This window comes from Nicotiana tomentosiformis, chromosome 5, assembly GCF_000390325.3.
Source record: "Nicotiana tomentosiformis chromosome 5, ASM39032v3, whole genome shotgun sequence".
NCBI lineage: Eukaryota > Viridiplantae > Streptophyta > Magnoliopsida > Solanales > Solanaceae > Nicotiana > Nicotiana tomentosiformis.
In genome coordinates this window covers 107,912,017-107,935,989 of record NC_090816.1, presented here as the reverse complement: position 1 = coordinate 107,935,989, position 23,973 = coordinate 107,912,017, and the positions used below count along the sequence as shown (strand labels likewise).

The following is a 23,973-nucleotide window of genomic DNA, read 5'->3' as shown; positions in this document are numbered from 1 at the left end:
CCTTATACTAGGATAACATTATTAATTAATTATTTAGAACCATAACCGTCACAAGCATATTTTAATGCCAAATGAATTCAAGTGGAACAGATAGAGAATTATAATATTGTGTAGAAAATCTCAGTGATGATTCATCATTTTCAACCTTAATAGGAGTCAAGATGCTATCTTAGCAGATAAACATGAGGCAATCAAATAATTTGTAAAATAATGAAAAATTTATACACACACATACATTCCTCTTACAATAGAAAAATTTTCCCTCTGGTCCCAAATATTAATCTTCTAGCAATTGAATTTGTCCTAAAATATTTGACGTGTTAGAGAAAATAAGAAATATTTATTATTTTTCTCAAAATCCACCTTATTTATAATGATAGATAAAAGATAATTTTGACAAACACTCTTTACCTCGTAAGTTTATTATTATAGATTTTTCTTAAGAGGTATACACAAATCTTAGAAAAACATACAACAATATGGACCAGAAGCATAAGGAGCTCACTTAGATTGATCGATTTTGGATCAAATAGGAAGAGCTAGAAGATTCCACCTCTAAAATATATTTATTAGAAGTAACGAAAAACGATAACATATTTATTCTAGTTTTTCCCGTACTATTACAAGTGCACACAAAAAAGGTTACTCAATCAAAACACTAACGTGTTTTATTACAAGGTGAAACGTCATAAAACTAGATGTACCAAAAACTATTTCCCAAAATCAGTTGTGTAGCCTATAAGTAGGAATAGCCATCAAATTCTTGGCTCTACCAGTCACAATACCAAATTTCTCAGTCATATCCAAATCCTTAGGCTGAATTCCATTTGGGAGTTTCCAATCAAAGCAGTGAACTAATTGCGCGACGACCAGACGTACAATAATTAACGCCAAATGCATCCCCGGACAACTTCTTCTGCCGGAGCCAAATGGTAAAAGTTGAAAGTCGCGTCCACGAACGTCTACGTTACTTTCAAGAAACCTTTCTGGCAAAAATTTATCAGCTTCAGGCCAAACATTAGGATCCATATGAATTGAGTATGAATTGACAATAACTTGTGATCCTTTTTGTATGTAGAAATCATCTACCATACAATCTTCCATTGCTTCGTGAAGTAGTAATGGGGCTGCAGCATGTAACCTAAATGACTCCTTGAATACCATGTTTAAGTATTTCAATTTGTCTAAGTCTGATTCTTCTACCATTCTGTCTAGGACAACCACTTCTTCTAACTCTTTTTGGAGTTTTTCCATTACATTAGGATTCTTGAGAAGTTCCGAGAGCATCCACTCCACTGAAGTTGATGATGTATCTATTGATGCTACAAGCATGTCCTGAATAAAAAAAAATTATTACAGTACCATTAAACATGTTTTGCCGATGTTTCTTCCAAGTCCAGATAAAGGATTAGAGTTGAGGTAAGTTGACTGTTAGCATTGAAAATAATTTAATTATGACGAATTATCTACAAATATAAAGGATTCATATAGCCGTAGCAATTGAGGTTCTGTTGATTGATTGTCGACCGTTACACGAGTTAAGTTGACTAAAAATAGTGCTATAGTACAATTTAAATTTCAGATTGTAAATGAACGTACCAGCAGGACAGCTTTGACATGGCGACGATCAAACTGAAACTCTGCTTCTCCAGATTGCATAATGGACATCATAGTATCTACAAAATCCTTAGTTTTCTTCTGGTCTGTAGTCTGGACATGTTCATCAATAATCTTCTCAACAAATTCATCAAATACCTTAGAAATATCCTTCATACGACGCGTAAGTCCTTGGATGTCAATAACACCAAAAAAAGGGAAAAAATCACCAAGATTTGGTGTTGCAGCTAAATGTGTAACCTCTTGGACTAAAGATTTAAACCCCCTTTTGTCTAAATCCTCATCCATAAATTTTTTTCCAAAAACCATTAAGCAACTCAAGTTGGCACTCAATGATGAAACCTTTGCACTAAGATCAACAACAACACCATCTTGAGCTGATGGTTTAATTGATTTGATCATAAGGGCAACTTCTTCACTTCTAGTTGATCGATACGAGTTAATCTTGTGGTTACTCAACAAGTGAACTGTGCATAATTTTCTCATGTTACGCCAATAAGCTCCATACTTAGAAAAAATCAAATTCCTTTGGCCATAAGAGATGTATTGAGCTGTCTCATTATGAGGCCTACTAGCAAAGACATGATCATATGTTTTGAGGATTTTTTCAGCTGATTCAGGAGAAGATATAACATAAGTTGGTACTAATCCTAATTTAAGGTACATAATAGGACCATGTTTTTTGGATAATTTGTAGAAATCTTGGGTTGGATTTTCACCTAAAAGATGGAGATGTCCTAATATGGGAAGCCCTTTTGGGCCAGGAGGAAGTTTCTTCTTGTTCTTGATATTTAGTTTCTTCTCGTTCTTGATATTTAGTAACTTATGGAAGATGAATAATATAACAAGAGCAAAAATCACTGTTGGCAACATAAAAGCCATGGCTAATAGGACAATATTTGCTAGTATTTTGTATGATTCTGGGATAGATAATTATGAAAGTAGCAGCAGAGAGCACATTACCTTACTATTATAGAAGCGGCTAAGAGGAGCTTAGGGTCGTCCAGTGAATTGACAAAAATACCCTTTGCGTTTCTACTTTGCTGACATGCCTGCTTCACCAATAATAGTTTTGCCCCTGCTTTAATAGAACATCTATTTGCCCCTGCTTTTGTATATTATTACATCAATTATCATCACACTTTTGTACACTATTTGGCCCAAAATGCAGGCACGACATTCTATTTTTCAGCTTTACAAGTTATATTTTATAGTTTTATTTTATGTAGTTTTTTAATATTTATGTACTTTAATAATATCATTTATTTGTTACTATAAATTTTTTATCAATCAAATTTTATTTGGGGATGAGAGAAGCATTGTATAAGCACACATTTATTGTTGGCATTTGGACAAATATTTCACAAAGTTGAAAAATAAATTACTTAAAGTTAGAAAAATATAATTGAAAGTTAAAATTGTGTTTGCACATAAATTCTATTTGAAAAGAAAAAATTGAGTAATTATTATTTCAACATAACGGTTTGCACCATCTCTGTCACACCCACTGAACTATGCAACAACGTTTTAACTTGCAGCACCATTAATTACCGAAAATTATTTGTTTAAATTTTTATCTGATTTCCTAAAATATTAATATTTTTATACTGTTTTGTCTTGAAAACATATTTGTCATAAAAGATGGCAATCTGGATTATGCTCTTTCAATTTCTAAGAATGGAATATAAATTTGATAATATTTAAGTTGTAAATATCCCTATGATCAAAAATATATTTTATTTTAGCTAAAATAATTTGGCAAAAGTAATTATCACTTTGAAAATCCAAGAAGGCAATTTTTCAAACTATCCTTGAACCAATAAATGATCTACAAAATATGATGATATACAAAGACTAATTTAAAGAAGATATGAAGGATAACTTAGTTAAATAACGATTATATTAATGCTATTAAATTATTCTCTTAATGAGTGTGTCAAAAACTTAAAAACACTTATTTTGAACGAGATAGCATCGTCTAAGAAACTATCCATAACTATTTTAATAACTTGATATTTTAAGTAAAATTTTATATTACCCGTGCATATAAATTAAGAAGAAAATATACACATACTAATTAGCACAATCTAAGCATAGTGTTATTGGGCCCATGCGTAGCATGAGTTATCCTTCGTAGTATTTATATAAGAAAAATATTATGCAGACGCGCGGCCGCCATTCTTACCAAGTATTGACCTACTATTTAAATATGGAAAAGGCAAATTCTATCTTTTACTCGTATACGTAATTTTTCTTGGTGAACTATTTTAAACGTGTCAAAACACTATTGTTATTTAATTTTGAGTGATTTGTCATTAAAACAAATGTTCATATAAGGTAAATGATCTTTTATGAAAAGTCAGATAGTCTACCCAACGTGTTCCTAATTTTACAGAAATATTTGCCCAAATGCTGAAAAAAGTGTAGTCAATATTAAAATCTTTGGTGTGAGGAAAAAAAAGATGAAGATGTTTGGTATATGGAAAAAAAGATGAAGATCTTTGAAATGGAAAAGAAATAAAGTAATTAGGTTATTTTAATATGCGAGATGTCGGGAATATAGGGAGAAAAGTGTTAAAACCTTTGTAAAGTCGAGTTGGCCTAGATTCAAAATGAAGAATATCACTAGTGAGTTATCAATTAAAGATGACATCAAAGTCACTCTGTGTGTAACTTTGGATGATAATGGGGTAAACCTAAATATTTAACCGAATTTACGCAAATCTCACGTCTTTGAGAGGGTGGTGGACACAAACAATAAGGACATTCAGTCCCTAAGAGAGGGTCAACATATATAAGCAAATTCGACAAAAAAACAAGCCTTAGACCTTGTGTGAGATACAGGGGCAAAGCGAATAATCACTAGTGAGTTGAGCTATTACAATTATATAAACTGTGTAAATGTAATATGTTAGGATTAGAAAGGAAATATTCGTTTTCTTGAAGAAGTTATCTTGACCTAATTGGATGTGGGTGTAACACCCCATATTTTAGACAGAGTCCTACATCAGCAAAACACAAGAGGGATGTTGGGTATATAAGTTAACAAGCCTTAGATCCTAGTGACGCGTTTTAAAGCCATACGAGTTTAGGTCCAAAGCGGACAATATCATTAGCGGGATGAGGTGTTACAGATGGTATCAGAGCCACTCTTGTGTCAGCCTTGCCGATGATAGGTTAGAGTTCAACTGAGTTTAGGCGAATCCCGGTTAGGCGGGGTAAACCTCAGTGCTGACTCTAGACGAATCCCATGTGATGGAGCAAACCTCAGCAAGAACGTTGAGTACATAAGAGAGGGTGTATGTAATACCCCATATTTTAGACAGAGTACCACATCAGCAAAACACAAGTAGAATGTTGAGTATATATAAATTAACAAGTCTTAAACCTTAGTGACGCATTTTAAATACGCACGAATTTAACCTCAAAGCAAACAATATCATTAGTAGCGGGTTGGGGTATTATATATTTACGGTGGGTTTTACTATTCTTCAAAGACCAGGACAGTAATACTTTCGACCTTACTTCAATAAGTAGTTGCCACTTCTATTGTCACAAGTGACGTTGTCTCCTCTTTTTGTTTTATGGTTAAAAATATTAAACCGTTAGTATGAAACATTATCATTTTTAGGTGAAATTTCATGTGTATGAGTGATAATAGTTTCGCTGTTATGGATTAAGAAACTTCATATTTTAATGCTGCATTATTTAATTTATTAAGTGATATTGAATCGTAATGTATTATGCTCGGAGAATACGGGTTGAAGCTATTATTCGTTAAGGCAGTGATCTTTTCTACTCCATACGTTTAACTTTATGTGAACCTATTTTCTTTTTAATCCATTCCAAAAATAATGATCTCTTTTTAAATTTAAAAATTATTTAACTTAAATTTTCAATTCTATTCTCAATGAAAAGCTTTTATAGCCATTCGAACATTGTGACATGTTTAATGTTACGACCCAAAATTCACTATAGGCCGTGATTGCGCCCAACGTCGTCGTTAGACAAGCCAACAGTGAACAATCTAATTAATTATCCCTTTTAAATTTTTTTCTTAAAATCAGAAATTTCATTAAATAAATAGGATAAAATCCGGCACTCTTAGAAACCTGTGCTTTCCTTTACCAAATTCCGAATATAAATCATAAAGTGAAATGACACTAATAACGTGAACTACAATGAACATCCACTAGGAACCCCCAAAATCATATGTCACAAATGCATGAGCATCTACTAGAAAGTACAATAACAATACAACATCTGTCTGGAATACAAGATAGACATGATAAAGTAAATATTTATGATGGAAACTCGGTGTGCTGCGAATCGTAGCATGGAAATGCAGCTCACCATAAATCTTCTCTGCAGTTTCACCTACGCGCCCAAATGACCACCAAATGAACCTGTCAGATCGTGCACATTTAATACAGAAGTGCAGCATGAGTACGTAAATCAACACGAACTGAGTAAATATCTAGCCTAACCCCAAAGAGGCAGTGATGAGGGGTCGACATTGACACTTACTAGTGGTCCAGTAAAGCAAATATAAATAAGTAGACAAGTATGAAATATGGTAAGTAAACAATGAATACAGATATAGGCAAATAATATGGTCTACAACTGAACAGTGAACACAAATTCCTCAAATACTGGATATCTCTCAAATGGAGTACGTAATGGTCAACACCAGATCAACGGTCACATCTCAAGTTTCAAAAATTCATGAGTACGCAGACTTCTAATCAAGTATTACGATTTTGCCTAGGCGAGCGGCCTGATCCCATAAGAGTGGTTTTACAGAAATGATGAGGCGAACGGCCCGATCCCATAAGAATATGATACATGATACTGCCAAGGCGAACGGTCGAATCCCATAAGAGTGTGTTACGATATCCTACAGAGGCGAATGACCCGATCCCATAAGAGTGTGTTACATGATACTGCCGAAGCGAAAGGCGTGATCACATAAGAGTGTGTTACAATATCTTATCGAGGAGAATGATCTGATCCCATAAGAGTGTGTTACATGATACTGCCGAGACGAACGGCCCAATCCCATAAGAGTGAGTTACAATATCTTGCCGAGGCGAATGTCCCGATCCCATAAGAGTGTGTTACATGATACTACCGAGGCGAATGACCCGATCCTATGAGAGTGTTGCAGGGACATTCAGCCCGATCCCATTAGAATATGAAGCTTTTATGGGTCTTTGGACCCACTCACGAATATACGTGTGAGTTATGAGATTTAAGACAAATATTTCAATGGATACGCACAACGCGGGAGAAATCCGTAAGGGAAGTACAATTTCTACGGCTAATCAAGTACAATTTCTAGTCTCATGCTAAATGTAAATTAAAGCATTTGAACAGGCAAGAATAACTCAAATAGTACAATTTAAGTTTGGCATGAGTCTAAGTCTACTTGGACATAATTAGAAATCCTAGCATATACACGGACACTCATCACCTCATACATGTGTAGCTCCCACAACATGTAGCACATAAGAATATAATACTTACGGGGTAAATTCTCCCTCACAAGATTAGACATGATACTTACCCGCTCAAGAGTTCCATAACCGGCTCCAACACCTCTCTAGCACCTCAAGCCAATGCTATCGATTCGAAACTAGTCAAACAATCATGAAAACCAATAAAAATATAATCCAACATTCATAATTAATCAATTTATAACAATTCTCAACTCCGCTAGAAAAGTCAACAAAGTCGACCCCGGACCCATATGCCTGGATTTCGAAAGTTTTTGAAGATAAACATTACTCATAACATCACGAACTCAAATATATAATTTATTTCCAATTCCATGTCCAATTTCGTGATCAATATCCGAAAATACAAAATTCTTGATTTTCTTCCAAATCCAACAATTTCTACAAAATTACATGTTTAAATCCTTGTACAACCAATGTAATTAACTAACAATATGTGGGAATTGCTTACCTTGGCATAGATGGTGAAAATCTCCCCTTGAAAAGCTCTAAAAATCGCCCAACCAAGTGAAAATGGGAAAGAAATGAACCAAATCCCGTATAAAAATCAAGTCTACACACGTCCTTCCTCTTCATGATCGCGGAAGAACCATTACAATTGTGAAGACCAAAATCACTGCCTCCAAAATTTCCTATACACGTTCGCGACCACAGGGCCACATTCGTGAAGCCTTCAGATCCTACTGCTTCGCGTTCGCGGTAAAAGCATCGCGTTCGCGAAGGCTTAACGGCTCCAGGTTCCCCAGCTCCCCATCCTACTATGCGGTCATGACTCCCTGTCGCGTTCGCAAAGGATAACACAGCTCCTTCTCCGCGTTCGTAACCACCTCGTCGCTTTCGCGATGAACATTTCCCAACCATCCAAAAATCCTTCTTCGTGATCGTGTAATCCCACTCACGATCGCGAAGCACAGCACCAACACCAGCAACCAGCAAAATCAAAACAAAGGAAAATGGTTTGAAACCATCCTGAAACACAACCGAGGCCCCCGGGACCACGTCCAATCATACTAATAAGTCCTAAAATATGACATGAACGTGCTCAAGGCCTCAAATCACACCAAACAACATCCAAACTATGAATCGATGGTCAAAATCCTTCTTTTAACTTTCAAACATTCCAACTTTGACGAACGCGTCTGAATCATACTTAAGCATTCCTGAATGAAGCCAAACTTTATGTACAAGTCACGAATTACGATACGAACCTATTTCAAGGTTCGAAATCCCAAACGGACATCGATAACACCATAGTCTAATTCAAACCAAACTTAAGAAATTATAAACCTTGAAAATGCCAACTATCCACAATAAGCGTCGAAACTTTCCCGGACCATCCGTTACCAACCCGAACATACCCCCAAGTCCAAAATTATCATACGAACCTATTGGAACCTTCAAATCTTGGTTCCGAGGTCATTTATTCAAAAGTCAAACCTTGGTTAACTCTTCCAACTTAAAGTTTCTAAACTGAGAATTTTCCATTTGAATCAACTCTGAACTTCCCGAAATCCAATTCCGACCTCGCGTACAAGTCATAAAACATGAAGTGAAACTACTCAAGGCCTCAAACCGCTGAACGATGCGCTAGAGCTCAAAATGACCGGTAGGGTCATTACATTCTCCTCCACTTAAACATATGTCCGTCCTTGAACGTGCCAAGAATCGTTCCACAGTTCCCCAAAATCACTATTTGACACCTCGTCCACCTACCCGTGCCACCACAACACGCGTGAGTATAGTAGCTCGAGCCAGACTTAAGATCCTCCCTATTACCTTAGCTAACAAGCCTTAGAACCAAATTCCAACATCCGGAATTCTCCACGAGACCTGATTCTAATTTATGAACACCGTAACAATCTCAACCCACTGTACCAAATATGATCTTGCATCCATGCTGAGATCACACAATGCACCGAACAATTCGTATGTCCATAATAACATCTTCATACTACAATAGCTGTAAATTCACAAACCAGATACCCGTAGTATACCTCATAACACATATAAGCCCGATCTCAACCCTCACAATACTGCAACGATGAAAGAGATGTGCAGGATCTCATAACCACTCGTAAAATCAATAAATCATAGAGTTTCCCCGCTTGACAAGAACCATTACCTTATTCTAAACTGAATAGTGACATTTGCTCTTTAATATACCTTACATAAATTCGATCGCACTGATTTCAGGTCCAATAACCTCGTCTCGCCTTATACAAGCTGCTCAAGCAATAAGCTACCTCAGACACTAACTTAAATCTCATATGAACCCATCAATGTGCCAACAAGCTACAACTCAAATATGATACATAAGGAAGAACGAACTCTAGCAAAGAACTACCTAACCCGCATAACGAATAAAACGGCCAAACAGATGCTATGAACCTTTCTCAAAGACGAGAATTAAGACACACAAAAATAAGTATAGGGAACCATACTCAACATCTCACTGTTGCGGCATGCAACCCGATCCGCACATGATACAGTTGCGGCGTGCAACCCGATCCAAATATCATACCTATGGCGGCATGCCACCCGATCCACACATAAAAATCAATAAGGCAATACCCATCAAGCCGTAATGTTCATACCTACAAAATGCCTGAATATCGACCACAAGCACGCCAAGTGAATAAATACAACCCTGGGGAGACGGATAGCGCCATGCGCTACAACAATCAAGAACGACTACGGAGCAATAAACGACCTACATCTAGAGAGCCATCTTTCTCATATAACACCACAAGCTACACGGGAGCACAACATATGTGCGAATAATCAAGTCGTCTCACAACCCACATGGCATAATAGAGTATTACATAGGATAGCTGATGACAACAATAACATGCAACGCCCAAAGACTCCTCCATAAGCAATGTTATTCTAAATGAACACATTCGACCTGATGTAGAGCATACAATCACATTAGATCTACTAACGGACCTCAAGACGATTCCCATCATCCTATACTGAGCCAATAACCTTTCAACAATCCACAATGACCCTATTCATGACACATAAGAGCAGTCGTCAAATCCAGAACAAACTCCCATAGTCCACAACAAAAGGAATAGAGCATCTCTCGATCATAACCTCTCTCTTTTGCAACAATACCAAAATCTCGATACTTGATTTCAATCTCTAACAATCGAATGACTAGTATGCCACACATGTACGATCTTCCTGTGGGATATACTCCCACAACCTCCTGCACCATATAGTAAAATCTGAACATTAATGGCCATCGACCATGCTATTTCTATAGTGCTAGTCAAGCATCCGCATTTCGAACCCCAACACTTCTTCCACAAAATAGACCATCCTCAGGCTGCCCGAAAATAGTGCCAACATACTCTGAGCATATAAAATCGTCCCCCACTTCTCCGAGCTCATGACATTCTTATCAAAACCGAACCGCAACCTTGATCCTCAACTTCCAATTTCTATACCAGTCACTGCACCTATCATGCCACTACACGAGAGTCTACGAATTTCATCATAACCCCTGAACCACTAGTAGAATAATTATTTCATCGGCTAGAATCCTTTTAACTCCACTTATTTCAGAAGAACAATTGCAACACATAACCAAATTCTCATAACTACAGAAAATCAACCCTCAAGTTGTGGTCTAATCTGCCATTACTCTTCCGGGATCCATTTACACATTACAAGCCATCATACTCAAATACTTCCAAATCAATCAAATTACGGTGGCTGTCATGCCCGCACGTACGACCATAAATCACATGTATAGCCTTAACACACCGAAGGAACTGATCATTTCCATAACCATGCTGATTCATACTAGTATGAACTGGTGCAACTTCTTCCAACTTACTCTTAACTTGCCTTTGAAATAATAATTATATTCAAACACATAACGGACCTCAAACAACACTCATCCCGAGTGACCCAAATCATGAGACCACATCATCTCAATACCCATCAGCCATCTCATACCCTCCTTATGAACTCCATAGTATCTCCAACTGATACACCCGTTCTGAAAGACCTCCTACGAATCTGAAGTTGTTTCTCCTATTTCTCTAACACTGCATGGTAGACCCGATGATAACATAAAAATTCACCAAGTATTATTCACACTCTATAGAAAAACCCAGTCCTCAGCCACATAACAAACCCAAAATCTTTAAACCCTGCATTTTACTTCTTGAACCCCCTAGAACCATTGTTGAGAGTCACCCACTCTGACCTGGTCCTAAATATGTAACCAAACTCTAGTGCTCTGCTATAACATGAACACTTCCATAGAAGCAACTGGATGAATTCTCTTCCTTGTACATCACATCCACATGAAGCATAAACTCTGAGTCATCCAAGAATCTGCATATGAATCGATAAGGCGAAATGTAGCACACAATCATCAAGTTGTTTTCCCGAATTACCCTTGATGTTTTCTTTCCTTAGTCATAACCAATATACCAACGTACCGATAACCCGATACTGCCAAGGCACACAACCACATGACCCAATCGTAGACAGTGGGCTCACCCACTTTGCTTTAAGACATAACCACATAAATCCAGAATCCACAACAACTCCTCTTTCACAATTATCATGATCTCACACTGTTGCTTAGGAAAATTTCTCATAAGTTCTTGTTGGACTAATCATAACACATCCCGAATTATCAGCCACAATCGCACACTCGACCTTCTAACAGTCGTACCATCTTCTTCAAGCAATCCAAGCTCACATCGTAGTACATGCATCCCATGTAAGGCAGAAAGTAAAATTCTTCGTAGGAACCTAATCAAAACCATGCAACCGCTAACCTGCTCACAGGAGATAGCCCACATGTGTAACCTCATATCGATCTCCTCCAACGACATTTCTATAGTTATATATATCATGAAATCAACTAACCTCCCTAGGTCCACATTGATCCGTCAGCCATAAGAATCCCTTCTTTCATTAAAATCACCCGAATGTCCAACAACGTGTTTGAAACTCGAAGTCGTATTGCATCCAAGATAATGATCGAATACTTCACTTTTTCCTACATTCTAATCAGGCCATTCTTGTCACAACCAAAATTTCTAAGCATATAAACCACCTTAGAGATCATCTCCCTCGAACAATAAATACTGGAAACGCCGATTCGATCCTGAAGTTGCAACACACAACTATCTTTGATAACTTTCTCTTAGGTTCCATCTCACAACATCATGCCCAAAGGCAAACAAATGAATACTAACATGATGATGAGCCTAAATGCATTCAATCAAGGACCGCGACACCACAATATTAACAGGAATTCCACTAAATTTGAAAATATTAAATCTTGACCATAGGCAACACCAACACTAGGCTGAAATGACAGAACACCCCTCCACAAGGCGACAATAATAGCCCACTCAAATACGCAGGAAGAAATATCTTGCACCACATCAGTAGTACCATTACAACTCCTCGATGACCAATTGATAACAAGCGCTCAACACCGTATAAGAATGAGTAGGAAGATTATAAAGGCATAAACATCAATGGAAGCAAATCGTAGGATGAAGAATCAAGAAGGGAAGTGCTCCTAACAGCCCTGTAGCCTCTCGAATATAAGTACATACGTCTCTGCACCGATCCGCAAGATTCAACTACACTTGCTCATGGCTCGTGAGACCTAAGTGAACCTACTACTCTGATACCAAGCTGTCACGACCCAAAATACACTATAGGTCATGATGGAGCCCAACATCGCCATTAGGCAAGCCAACGGTGAACCATATAATTAATTATTCCTTTTAAATTTTTTAAAAAATCAGGAATTTTATGTCACGCCCCAAACCTGGGTCTGGATGTAACACAACACTCCGGTGCCTGACTACATGTGACCGAGCGAACCAATTGGCTGACTGAATCAACATGTGATATCATAACATACTGAATGCTGAAGATAAACTAACATATGCTGATATACTAAAAGTGTGAATGGTATAAATCAAAATGTAGAAACACTAATACAAGTCTGAAATATATCTGTAGTCAATATTGCTTAACATGAAAAGCATGTGACTCTGTCTAACTATTACTCTAGTCTATGAAGCCTCTAACGAAGTACTGAAAACATTGACTTTCTATAAATACATAAAGACTATAAAGCAATGGTAATGCCCCGAAAGAACTAGGGCTCACCAATTAGCTGGTACGAGAATCCTAGCGCTCTGAATCGTCAACCTAAAAATTGTTACCTGTATCGAGAGATGCATGCCCCAAATGAAAGGGACATCAATACATTTGAATTGTACTGATATGTAAAACAACTGAAAGAAAGAACTGTAAATGCTAAAACTGAAATGATAACTGCTGAAACTGAAAGCTGAAATGATAACTAATAAGTAATAATTGAACTGAACAAAGGAAGTAAGGATATGGATACTCCCTCTTCTGAATGATGAACCATCTATCTATCTGAATAAATAAACTGCGGCCTCACGCCCAATATATATCTGCACAAACTGCAGCCTCGGGTCCAAGTATACGTATACATAACTGCGACCTTAGGCCCAAAGATGCAAAAAACATTATATGCGGCCTCACGCACAAAGATGCAAAAAGCATTAACTGCGGCCTCAGGACCAAATATAGATGTTCAATATTCAGGGATTTAAAATTAGGAAATGAGAATCATACTGCAATACATGATACTGAAATACGGAAGCATATTGAGTTACATGATACTGAAATGATGAATAAAACTAGACTGAGATATGTATTCATGAATTGATTATGAAAACTAAAACTTTAACTGTTTATGACATGCTGAGTAATCTAGACTGAGACTCATAGGCATCAAACCCAAGTCTATATTGATTACGCATTGAGCTCATAACATTCAGAATGAAAGTCATGAACGAGTTGCGAAGCTAAAGAATAGAAGTTCTGCAACTATTCAAGGAACTAGGCTTAATTATATATTTCTAAGGCAATTAATAACGTTGTAAAATAAACATAATGTTGGGAGAATCATTAAAATTTCCAAATATAGAAAGTTAGCCTCACATACCTTGGCTCTGGTCCTTTTAAGCGTATCACAATGTTTGTCGCCTCTTTCAACCTATGTCAATATATATCAAGAGGAACCAATATTAGCACTAATGCTAATGTTTAAGTACCTTAGGAATTTTATCAAACACCTTATGGGTGTAAAGCCTCATAGCCCTTAGAAATTGGTCTTTTCCTCAACAAGTTCTCATTCTACTACTTCTAGGTGATTCTACAATCCCAAATATAATGTAATTAACACCATTTCTCATCACCCAAATATTTACAACAATCATAATTCAACAATCCAAAACTCTAGTATAGTTCTTATGGTTCTCTTTATCAAACCCATTCACTATTCTCCCAAAAACTCATCAATTCATAGTTATAAATGATTAGGGAGTAGAAACATTACCTTTTTGAAGTTCATTCCTCTTAAATTCGAGTTCTAGGGTTTTCTTTCTCAACAATGGTGTTTCGATCGAATATCTAATGGGTGGAAGGATTTACCCACGTTAATAAGGTGTTGGAAAATTAAAATTAACTTAGAATCATCGTTAGAACTTACCTTGGATGATGGAGGGACCTTGGGAAAGTTAGGTGCTTGAGAGCTTCCCTTTCTAGAGTAGGTTTTCGTGTTTGGGAGGGGGGGGAGGGGGGATGTATGTCTTTTAAATAAGTGAACACGTCCCAAAATTAAGGAGGAAAATAAAAGTAGCTCAGATAAACCTCGCCGGCACTAGGCATCATCAGGGGCGCCAAAATTATTGTGCAAGGCGCTATCTGAGGCACCAAAACTACAGTGCCTTGCATTGTCTGGGTCGTTGAGGTTGATTCCCTAGACAGCGCCTTGCACTGTCTGGGGCACTGAGTTTTTATGGCCTTGCACTGTCTATGGCAGTGAGTTTTCATGACCTTGCACTCACTAAGGCTATAAGACGTACCTCCCATAAACTTAGTCGATTCTATCGTATTTTATGCACCTTACTATCGGTCTCGATTCCAAAACAACAGTTTCCACCCATACTAATCCTGATAGGACTTCACATATCTAAAAGGTCACATTAATACTCATTTAACGCATCCACAACTAATCCAGATTTACAGAGTGTTATATTATCTCCCTATTGGGATCATTCGTCCTTGAATCATTGTCATTATTGTTACTACGACTAACTCTGGATGTTAAACATGAATGATGGAAACATATGAACATTGAAATGTTATGAACATGTGCATACTAAACTGAGTGAATACACGATTACTGAATTGATGAGATACTAAACTGAATAGGTACTAAATTGAATGGCTACTGAACTGACTGAATACTGAGAGACGTGGAGATTATAATATAAGGTCTGAATGAGAAGATTAGTTACCTTCAATATTTCTCTAAACACATGCCAACTAACATATCATAACGCTAGCTTCATAGGGCATCATAATACGCATAACATGAAAGATATACATGAATACTGGTCTGTTATGGATACGTGAATTCTAAAATAACATGGATATACGAATATTGAACTAGCATGAATATTTGAGTACTGAACTGATATGAATATCTAAGTACTGAACTAACATCGATATCTGTGTACTAAGCTGGTATGTATATCTGAGTACTGGACTGACATGAGTATCTGAGTTCTGAACTGACATGAATATTATAACATGAGATATGAATACTGGAAACATAAATGCCGTGACATGAGATCTGAATACTGGAAACATAAATGTCGTGACATGAGATCTGTATACTGAAAACTTGAATGTTTTAACATGATACATGAGATACTGGTTGTACAACCGCCAATTTTGGTGGAAACTCTAACTCATAAGCTACTTGCCCGATGTATCTAGGACGGAGCTTTCCTTTCTTCCTAAATCGTATAACACCTTTCATAGGAAAAACTTTTAGAAACACCCAATCATCAACTTGAAACTCTAGGTCTCTACGCTGCACGTCAGAATAGGACTTTTGGCGACTTTGAGTCATCTTCTAATGCTCTTGTATTAACTTGACTTTCTCCATAACATGATTGACCAAATATGGTCCCAACAACTCTGCTTTGCCAACGTCGAACCAACCAAATGACGTCTACACCTTCGACCATACAAATCATGATCTCAGAATGAGCGAAATAATCATATTATAAGGTCCATATTTACCATCTCCACTAAAGGATATGTGTTTTGAGATAAACACTTATTTTGCTGCTGCTCGACTTTCACTTGCTGACAATTCAGATACTTGGCCACAAATTCTGCGACATTCCTTTTCATGTCGTTCCACTAATAAATTTCCTTGAGATCATGATACATCTCTGGGAAACCTGGGTGGATAGAATGCCTGCAATTATGGGATTCTAACATGATTCTCTATCTCTAAGTCCATCTATGTTTGGGACACACAATCTATCTTGGTACCTCAAAGTACCATCATCTCCCCCTTGTTCAAAAGCCATTGTCTTATACATGTGAATCCCCTCTTTTAACTGCAATAAGTAGGGATCATCAAACTGTTTCTCCTTCACTTTGGCTACTAAGGAGGTACAAGTCCTGTTATGGACAATAATTCCACCATCTTCAGAGTTTGAAAGTCAAACTCCTAGCTTGACTAATTGGTGAACGTCTTTCACTAGAGCTCTCTTGTCTGCCTTAATCCTGAGCTATGCTTCCCATACTTGATTATATTTTTAAGTAAATTCCTTAAAAAACTTATAGTATTGTTGTGAACTAAGTCTCTGACCATTACTCGGAAGATTAGAGTCTCGTGCAATGGCACTACCCCCGTGATACATAATTGCGCATGCTTTTATAGTTTTTATATCCCATACTAACTATGAGGGTTTCAAATCTACATCTGGACTTACTGACGATCTTTTCATCCTCCCCTTAGACAAAAGGTTAAGGTCTCGTACTTGCGGATCCTTCTCTTTTGTTGGAATCCGAATAACATCCTTTATCTTCTGTAGCTCTTTGCACTTTACGTCCATGATGACTCATTTTCCAACTTACTCCTGAGCAATCTTACTTACTAGGAAAACTAAATTATTCACATAAACGAAAATCCAATGTATTCACAACTATCATACATAATCTTAATAATTTAACTCTGCTCACACTGCCAATCTTGGGGAAACCCCTTTTCGATAACTCTTAAAGGATATTCTTCTGTAGTTTGCACTCTTGCTGCTAGTTGATTTTCTTTTCTTCCACTATTACTGTACTTCGGGTTTAACTTAAACTCTTTGGGTACTACACGTGTTCGGTATTTTAAACTGTCACCCACTCACTAGAGTTAACCTGGCTAGGTGAATCAAATCTTACCTCTACTGAAATTGCTAATTCATTGTATCTACTCAAAACTTACTTACTATTCTTTTACTAACCACCTGCTAGAATCATGTTTTCTTGTTCGTCTTTGAATAACTAAAGTGAAGCATAAGGTTATTCCTAACTTTTCTTACCATTCGACCTTATTCTACGATGACATACTATCCTCTCTTTTTTTCAAACTATGTACATGGATCACACTTAGAGAAATTTTATCTCTCTTAAACGAAATTGGAATATATAACCCCAAACTTTCTATACATTCGGGGTAAACACTTAGTCACATAAGCTAAGGGGAACTATCATATCCTTTACCTCACAATAATAGCTGCTTTTTATAGTAACTTACTAACATGGTACTTTCTAGTTCTAATATGAATAAATCTGAACAACTTAAAATCATTCCCTAAAATTCAATATTGGTTATTCTTGGTTCTCGTTTCATACATCATATCTTCTTAGTCATATGCATGAGTCGTACAAAACACATCTTTGGTAATACAAACATTTCTGACTCCTAGGTATTTTGCTCTTAGGATCATTTTTGTCCAAAACTATAATGATCAATCTATGCCTGCTACGATTAAATTCTTAACCTGTTACACTGTAGGGTCTGACATCTGAACTATCATCATCCAACATGTGGCTCCATTCCCAAGAATTAAAATGAAATTATTCTATAAGGTAAAACGCATATGGATACACTACCATACACAATCATGTCCTTCAGAGTATATCATCATCTGATAAATCACTTCTTGCACCGTCTGGCGACTCTTGGGTCTTAATACGGACCTAAAACATGGGAAGATTTTTCTATAATCACTGTTACTTACATTTTCTTATATCACCCATAGGCATCACTGTATACTCAGAAGTCACCAAAATTTGGATACACTGAAAATTGGAGATCTAGTAACTGAATAACTAATAACTCGCATATTGAATAACCATAAACCTACTGACTAAAAGACCGTATAACTGGTAACTGAGGTAAACTGATAATCAGAAAACATGATAATTGCTTTCGTACTTTCTAATAAGGTTATTCTCTAATATGTACTACTATCGATTGTATCCCACTTTCAACATCCTCCCAAGTCACATTTGTTACCAACCTATACTCTATAATTATTCCCCAATGGCCAATCACCCTCTCTTGGACCTTGGGTTTTTCCTGCCCGTCGCTTAGGCATTCGATACATCTGGAATTCGATAGGAAGAGAAGGTTACCTATTGCTCTAAGTTTCATGGAACGATCTAAAGTAGAAAGAAATTAGGCAATCCCGAATGTCTTGGTGGTTAACCATTTATATGCATGGCTGGTACACACATATAAAGGAAACTCCATTGGACACGGCTTCATAGACTCCCTAGAACACTTGAACCTATTGCTCTGATATCAAGCTTTGTCATGCCCCAAACCTGGGCCTAGACGTAATACGACACTCGGTGCCTGACTACACGTGACCAAGTGAACTAACTGGCTGGCTAAATCAACAAGTTATATTATAACATACTGAATGCGGAAGATAAACTAACACATGCTGATATATTGAAAGTGTGAATGATATAAATCAAAATGTAGAAACACTAATACAAGTCTGAAACATATCTGTAGTCAACATTGCTTAACATGAAAAGCATGTGACTCATTCTAACTGTTATTCTAGTCTATGAAGCCCCTAACGAAGTACTGAAAACACTGACGATCTGTAAATACATAAAGACAGTAAAGAAATGGTAATGCCCCGAAAGAACTGGGGCTCACCAATTAGCTGGTACGAGAATCCTAGCGCTTTGAATCGTCAACCTTAAAATCGTTACCTGCATCATGAGATACAGGCCCCAGAGGAAAGGGACGTTAGTACATTTGAATTGTACTGGTATGTAAAATAACTGAAAGAAAGACCTGTAAATGCAGAAACTGAAACTGAGCTGATAAATAATAAGTGATAACTGAACTGAACAAAGGAAGTAAGGATATGAATACTCCCTCTTCTGAATGATGATCCACCTATTTATCTGAATAAATAAACTACAGCCTCAGGCCCAATATATATGTGCACAAACTAAAGCCTCGGGCCCAAGTATACGTATAAATAACTGCGGCCTCAGGCCAAAAGATGCATAAACCATTAACTTCGGCCTCAGGCCCAAATACAGGTGTTCAACATTCAGAGATTTACAATTAGGAATTGAGAATCATACTGCAATACATGATAATGAAATACTGAATCATATTGAGTTACATGATACTGAAATGATGAATAAAACTAGGCTGAGACATGTATTCATGAACTGATTATGAAAATTGAAACTTAAACTGTTTATGACATGCTGAGTAATCTAGACTGAGACTCATGGGCATCAAACCCAAGTCTATATTGATTACACACTGAGCTCATAACATTCAGAATGAAAGTCATGAACGGGTTGCGAAGCTAAAGAATAGAAGTTCTGCAACTATTCAAGGAACTAGGCTTAATTATATATTTCTAAGGCAATTAATAATGTTGTAAAAGAAACATAGTGTTGGGAGAATCATTAAAATTTCCAAATATAGAGAGTTAGCCTCACATACCTTGGCTCTGGTCCTTTTGTGCGTATCACAATGTTTGTCGCCTCTTTCAATCTATGTCAATATATATCAAGAGGAACCAATATTAGCACTAATGCTCATGTTTGAGTACCTTAGGAATTTTATCAAACACCTTATGGGTGTAAAGCCTCATAGCCCTTAGAAATTGGTATTTTCCTCAACAAGTTCTCATTCTACTACTTCAAGGTGATTCTACAATCCCAAATATAATGTAATTAACACCATTTCTCATCACCCAAATGTTTACAACAATCATAATTCAACGTATTCCAAAACCCTAGCATAGTTCTTATGGTTCTCTTTATCAAACCCATTCACTATTCTCCCAAAAACTCATCAATTCATAATTATAAATGATTAGGGAGTAGAAACATTACCTTTTTGAAATTCACTCCTCTTGAATTCGAGTTCTAGGATTTCCTTTCTCAACAATAGTGTCTCAATCGAATATCTAATGAGTGAAAGGATTTACCCACGTTAATAAGGTGTTGGAGAATTGAAATTAAATTAGAATCATCGTTAGAACTTACCTTGGATGATGGAGGGACCTTGGGGAAGTTAGGTTCTTGAGAGCTTCCCTTTCTAGAGTAGGTTTTCGTGTTTGGGGTGTGGGGGAACGAGGTAGGGCTTTTAAATAAGGGAACACGTCCCAAACTTAAGGAGGAAAATAAAAGTATCTCGGATAAACCTCACCGAGGCTAGGCATCATTAGGGGCACCAAAATAACTGTGCAAGGCGCTATTAGAGCACCAAAACTACAGTGCCTTGCACTGTCTGGGGCGTTGAGGTTGATGCCCCGGACAGTGCCTTCCACTGTCTTGAGCACTGAGTTTTTATGGTCTTGCACTGTCTATGGTCGTGAGTTTTCATGGCCTTGCACTTACTAAGGCTATAAGACGCACCTCCCATAAACTTAGTCGATTCTATCAAATTTTATGCACCTTACTATCGGTCTTGATTCCAAAACAACGGTTTCCACCCATACTCATCCCGATAGGACTTCACATGTCTAAAAGGTCATATTAATACCCATTTAACACATCCACAACTAATCCGGATTTATGAAGTGTTACATTTAACCCACAACTAACGTCGAAGAGGTAGTGGCGAGGGGTCAACATTGACATTTACTAGTGGTCCAGTAGAGCAAATATAAATAAGTTGACAAGTATGAAACATGGTAAGTAAACAATGAGTACGGATATAGACAAATAATACGGTTTTACAGCTGAACAGTAAACACAAAGTCCTCAAATACTGGATACCTCTCAAATGGAGTACGTAATGGTCAACACCAGATCAACGGTCACATCTCAAGTATGAAATATTCATGAGTAGGCGGACTTCTTATGAAGTATTTCGCACGATTTTGCCTAGGTGAGCGGCCTGATCCCATAAGAGTGGTTTTATAGAAATGCCGAGACGAACAGACCGATCCCATAAAAATATGATACATGATACTGTCGAGACGAATGGCTCGATCCCATAAGAGTGTGTTACAATATCCTTCCAAGGCAAACGACCCGATCCCATAAGAGTGTTTTACATGATACTGCCGAGGCGAACAGCCTGATCCCATAAGAGTGTGTTACATGATACTGCCGAGGAAAATAGCCTGATCCCATAAGAGTATGTTACAATATTATGTCGAGGCGAATGGCCCGATCCCATAAAAGTGTGTTACATGATACTGCCGAGACAAACGACCTGATCCCATAAGAGTGTGTTACAATATTCTGTCGAGGCGAATGACCCGATCCCATAAAAGTGTGTTACAATAACCTGTCGAGTTGAACAGCCCGGTCCTATAAAAGTATGTTACATGATACTGCTGAGGCGAACGACCCGAACCTATAAGAGTGTTGCTGAGGTGTTTAGCCCGATTCCATTAGAATATGAATCTTTTACGAGTCTTTGACCCCATTCACGAATATACGTGTGAGTTATGAGATTCAAGAAAAACTTTTCGATGGATAGGCACAACGCGGGAAAAATTCGTAAGGGAAGTACAACTTTTACGGCTAACCAAGTAGCTCGCCAAGTATCTAAAAAAGCAAGTCTGATACTCTACGTGAGTCTAGTCTCATGCTAAATGTAAATTAGAGCATTTAAACATGCAAGAATAACTCAAATAGTACAATTTAAGCATGGCGTGAGTCTAAGTCTACCTGGACATAATTAGAAATCCTAGCATACGCACAGAAACTCGTCACCTCATACGCGCGTAGCTCCCACAACATGTAGCACATAAGAATATAACACCTACGGGGCACATTCCCCCTCATAAGGTTAGACAGGAGACTTACCTCGCTCTGATGTTTCATAACTGGCTCCAATGCCTCTCTAGCACCTCAAACCAATGCCCATCGATCCGAAACTAGTCAAACAATCATGAAAACCAATAAAAATATACTTCGACAGTCATAATTAATCAATTTATAACAATTACCAACTCCGATCGAAAAGTCATCAAAGTCAACCCTCAGGCCCACATGCTCGGATTCTGAAAACATTTGAAGATAAACATTACCCATAACATCACGAACTCAAATATATAATTTATTCCCAATTCCATGTCAAATTTTATGGTCAAAATCCAAAAATACTAAATTCTAGGTTTTCTTCCAAATCCCACAATTTTCATAAATTTTCATGTTTAAATCCTTGTAGAACCCATGTAATTAACTAACAATATGTGGGAATTACATATCTTGCCATAGATGATAAAAATATCCCCTTGAAGAGCTCCAAAAATCGCCCAACCAAGTTAAAATGGGAGAGAAATGAACCAAATCCCGTATAAAAATCAAGTCTGCCCAGGTCCTTCCTCTTCGCGATGGCGATGGCCAAAATCACTGCCTCCAAAATTTCCTATACATGTTCGTGAAGACAGGGCCACGTTCGTGAAGCCTTCAGATCCTACTGCTTCGTGTTCGTGGTAAAAGCGCCGTGTTCGCGGTAAAAGCGCCGCGTTCTCGAAGGCTTAACAACTCCATGTCCCCAGCTCCCCATCCTACTACGCGTTCGCGACTCCTTGTCGCATTCGCGAAGGGTAACCCAACTCCTTCTCCATGTTCACGATCTCCTCGTCGTGTTCGGGATGAACATTTCCCAACTGTCCAAAAATCCTTCTTCGCGATCGCGTAAGCCCACTATCTCGAAGAACGACACCAACACCAACAACCATCAGCATCAAAATAAAGGAAATTGGTCTGAAACCATCTTAAAACACACCTGAGGCCCTCGGTATCCCGTCCAATCAGACCAACAAGTCCCAAAACATGACACGAACCTGATCGAGGCCTCAAATCACATCAAACAACATTCAATCTATGAATTGACGATCAAAATTCTTATTTGAACTTTCAAACATTCCAACTTCGATGAACACGTCCTAATCATACTTAAACATTCCGGAATGATGCCAAACTTTACGTACAAGTCACGAATTATGATACGAACCTATTTCAAAGTTTAGAACCCCAAACGAACATCGATAACACAAAAGTCCACTTCAAACCAAACTTAGGAAATTCTAAACCTTCAAAATGTCAACTTTCCACAATAAGCGCCGAAACGCTCCAGACCACCCGATACTCAACCCGAACATACGTCCAAGTCCAAAATAATCATACAAACCTATTGGAACCTTCAAATCCCGATTCTGAGGTCATTTATTCAAAATTCAAGCCTTGGTCAACTCTTCCAACTTAAAGCATCTGAATTGAGAATTTTCCATCTGAATCAACTCTGAACTTCCCGAAATTCAATTCCGACCTCGCGTACAAGTCATAAAATATGAAGCGAAGCTACTCAAGGCCTCAAACCACCGAACGACGCACTAGAGCTCAAAACAACCGGTCAGGTCGTTACATTTAACACCATAAGTTT

General features: G+C 37.5%; 1 protein-coding gene across 1 annotated transcript; it reads right to left on the bottom strand.

Annotated features, from left to right (window-relative positions):
- Positions 1-561: 561 nt before the first annotated feature.
- LOC104121297 (cytochrome P450 71AU50-like) lies at positions 562-2,535 on the bottom strand. The gene is made up of 2 exons (XM_009633259.4): positions 1,600-2,535; positions 562-1,335 (listed from the first exon to the last, which is right to left on the bottom strand). The coding sequence occupies exons 1-2, from the start codon at positions 2,497-2,499 to the stop codon at positions 724-726; spliced, it is 1,512 nt and encodes a 503-aa protein (XP_009631554.1). The 5' UTR covers positions 2,500-2,535; the 3' UTR covers positions 562-723.
- Between the last annotated feature and the right edge of the window lie 21,438 nt (positions 2,536-23,973).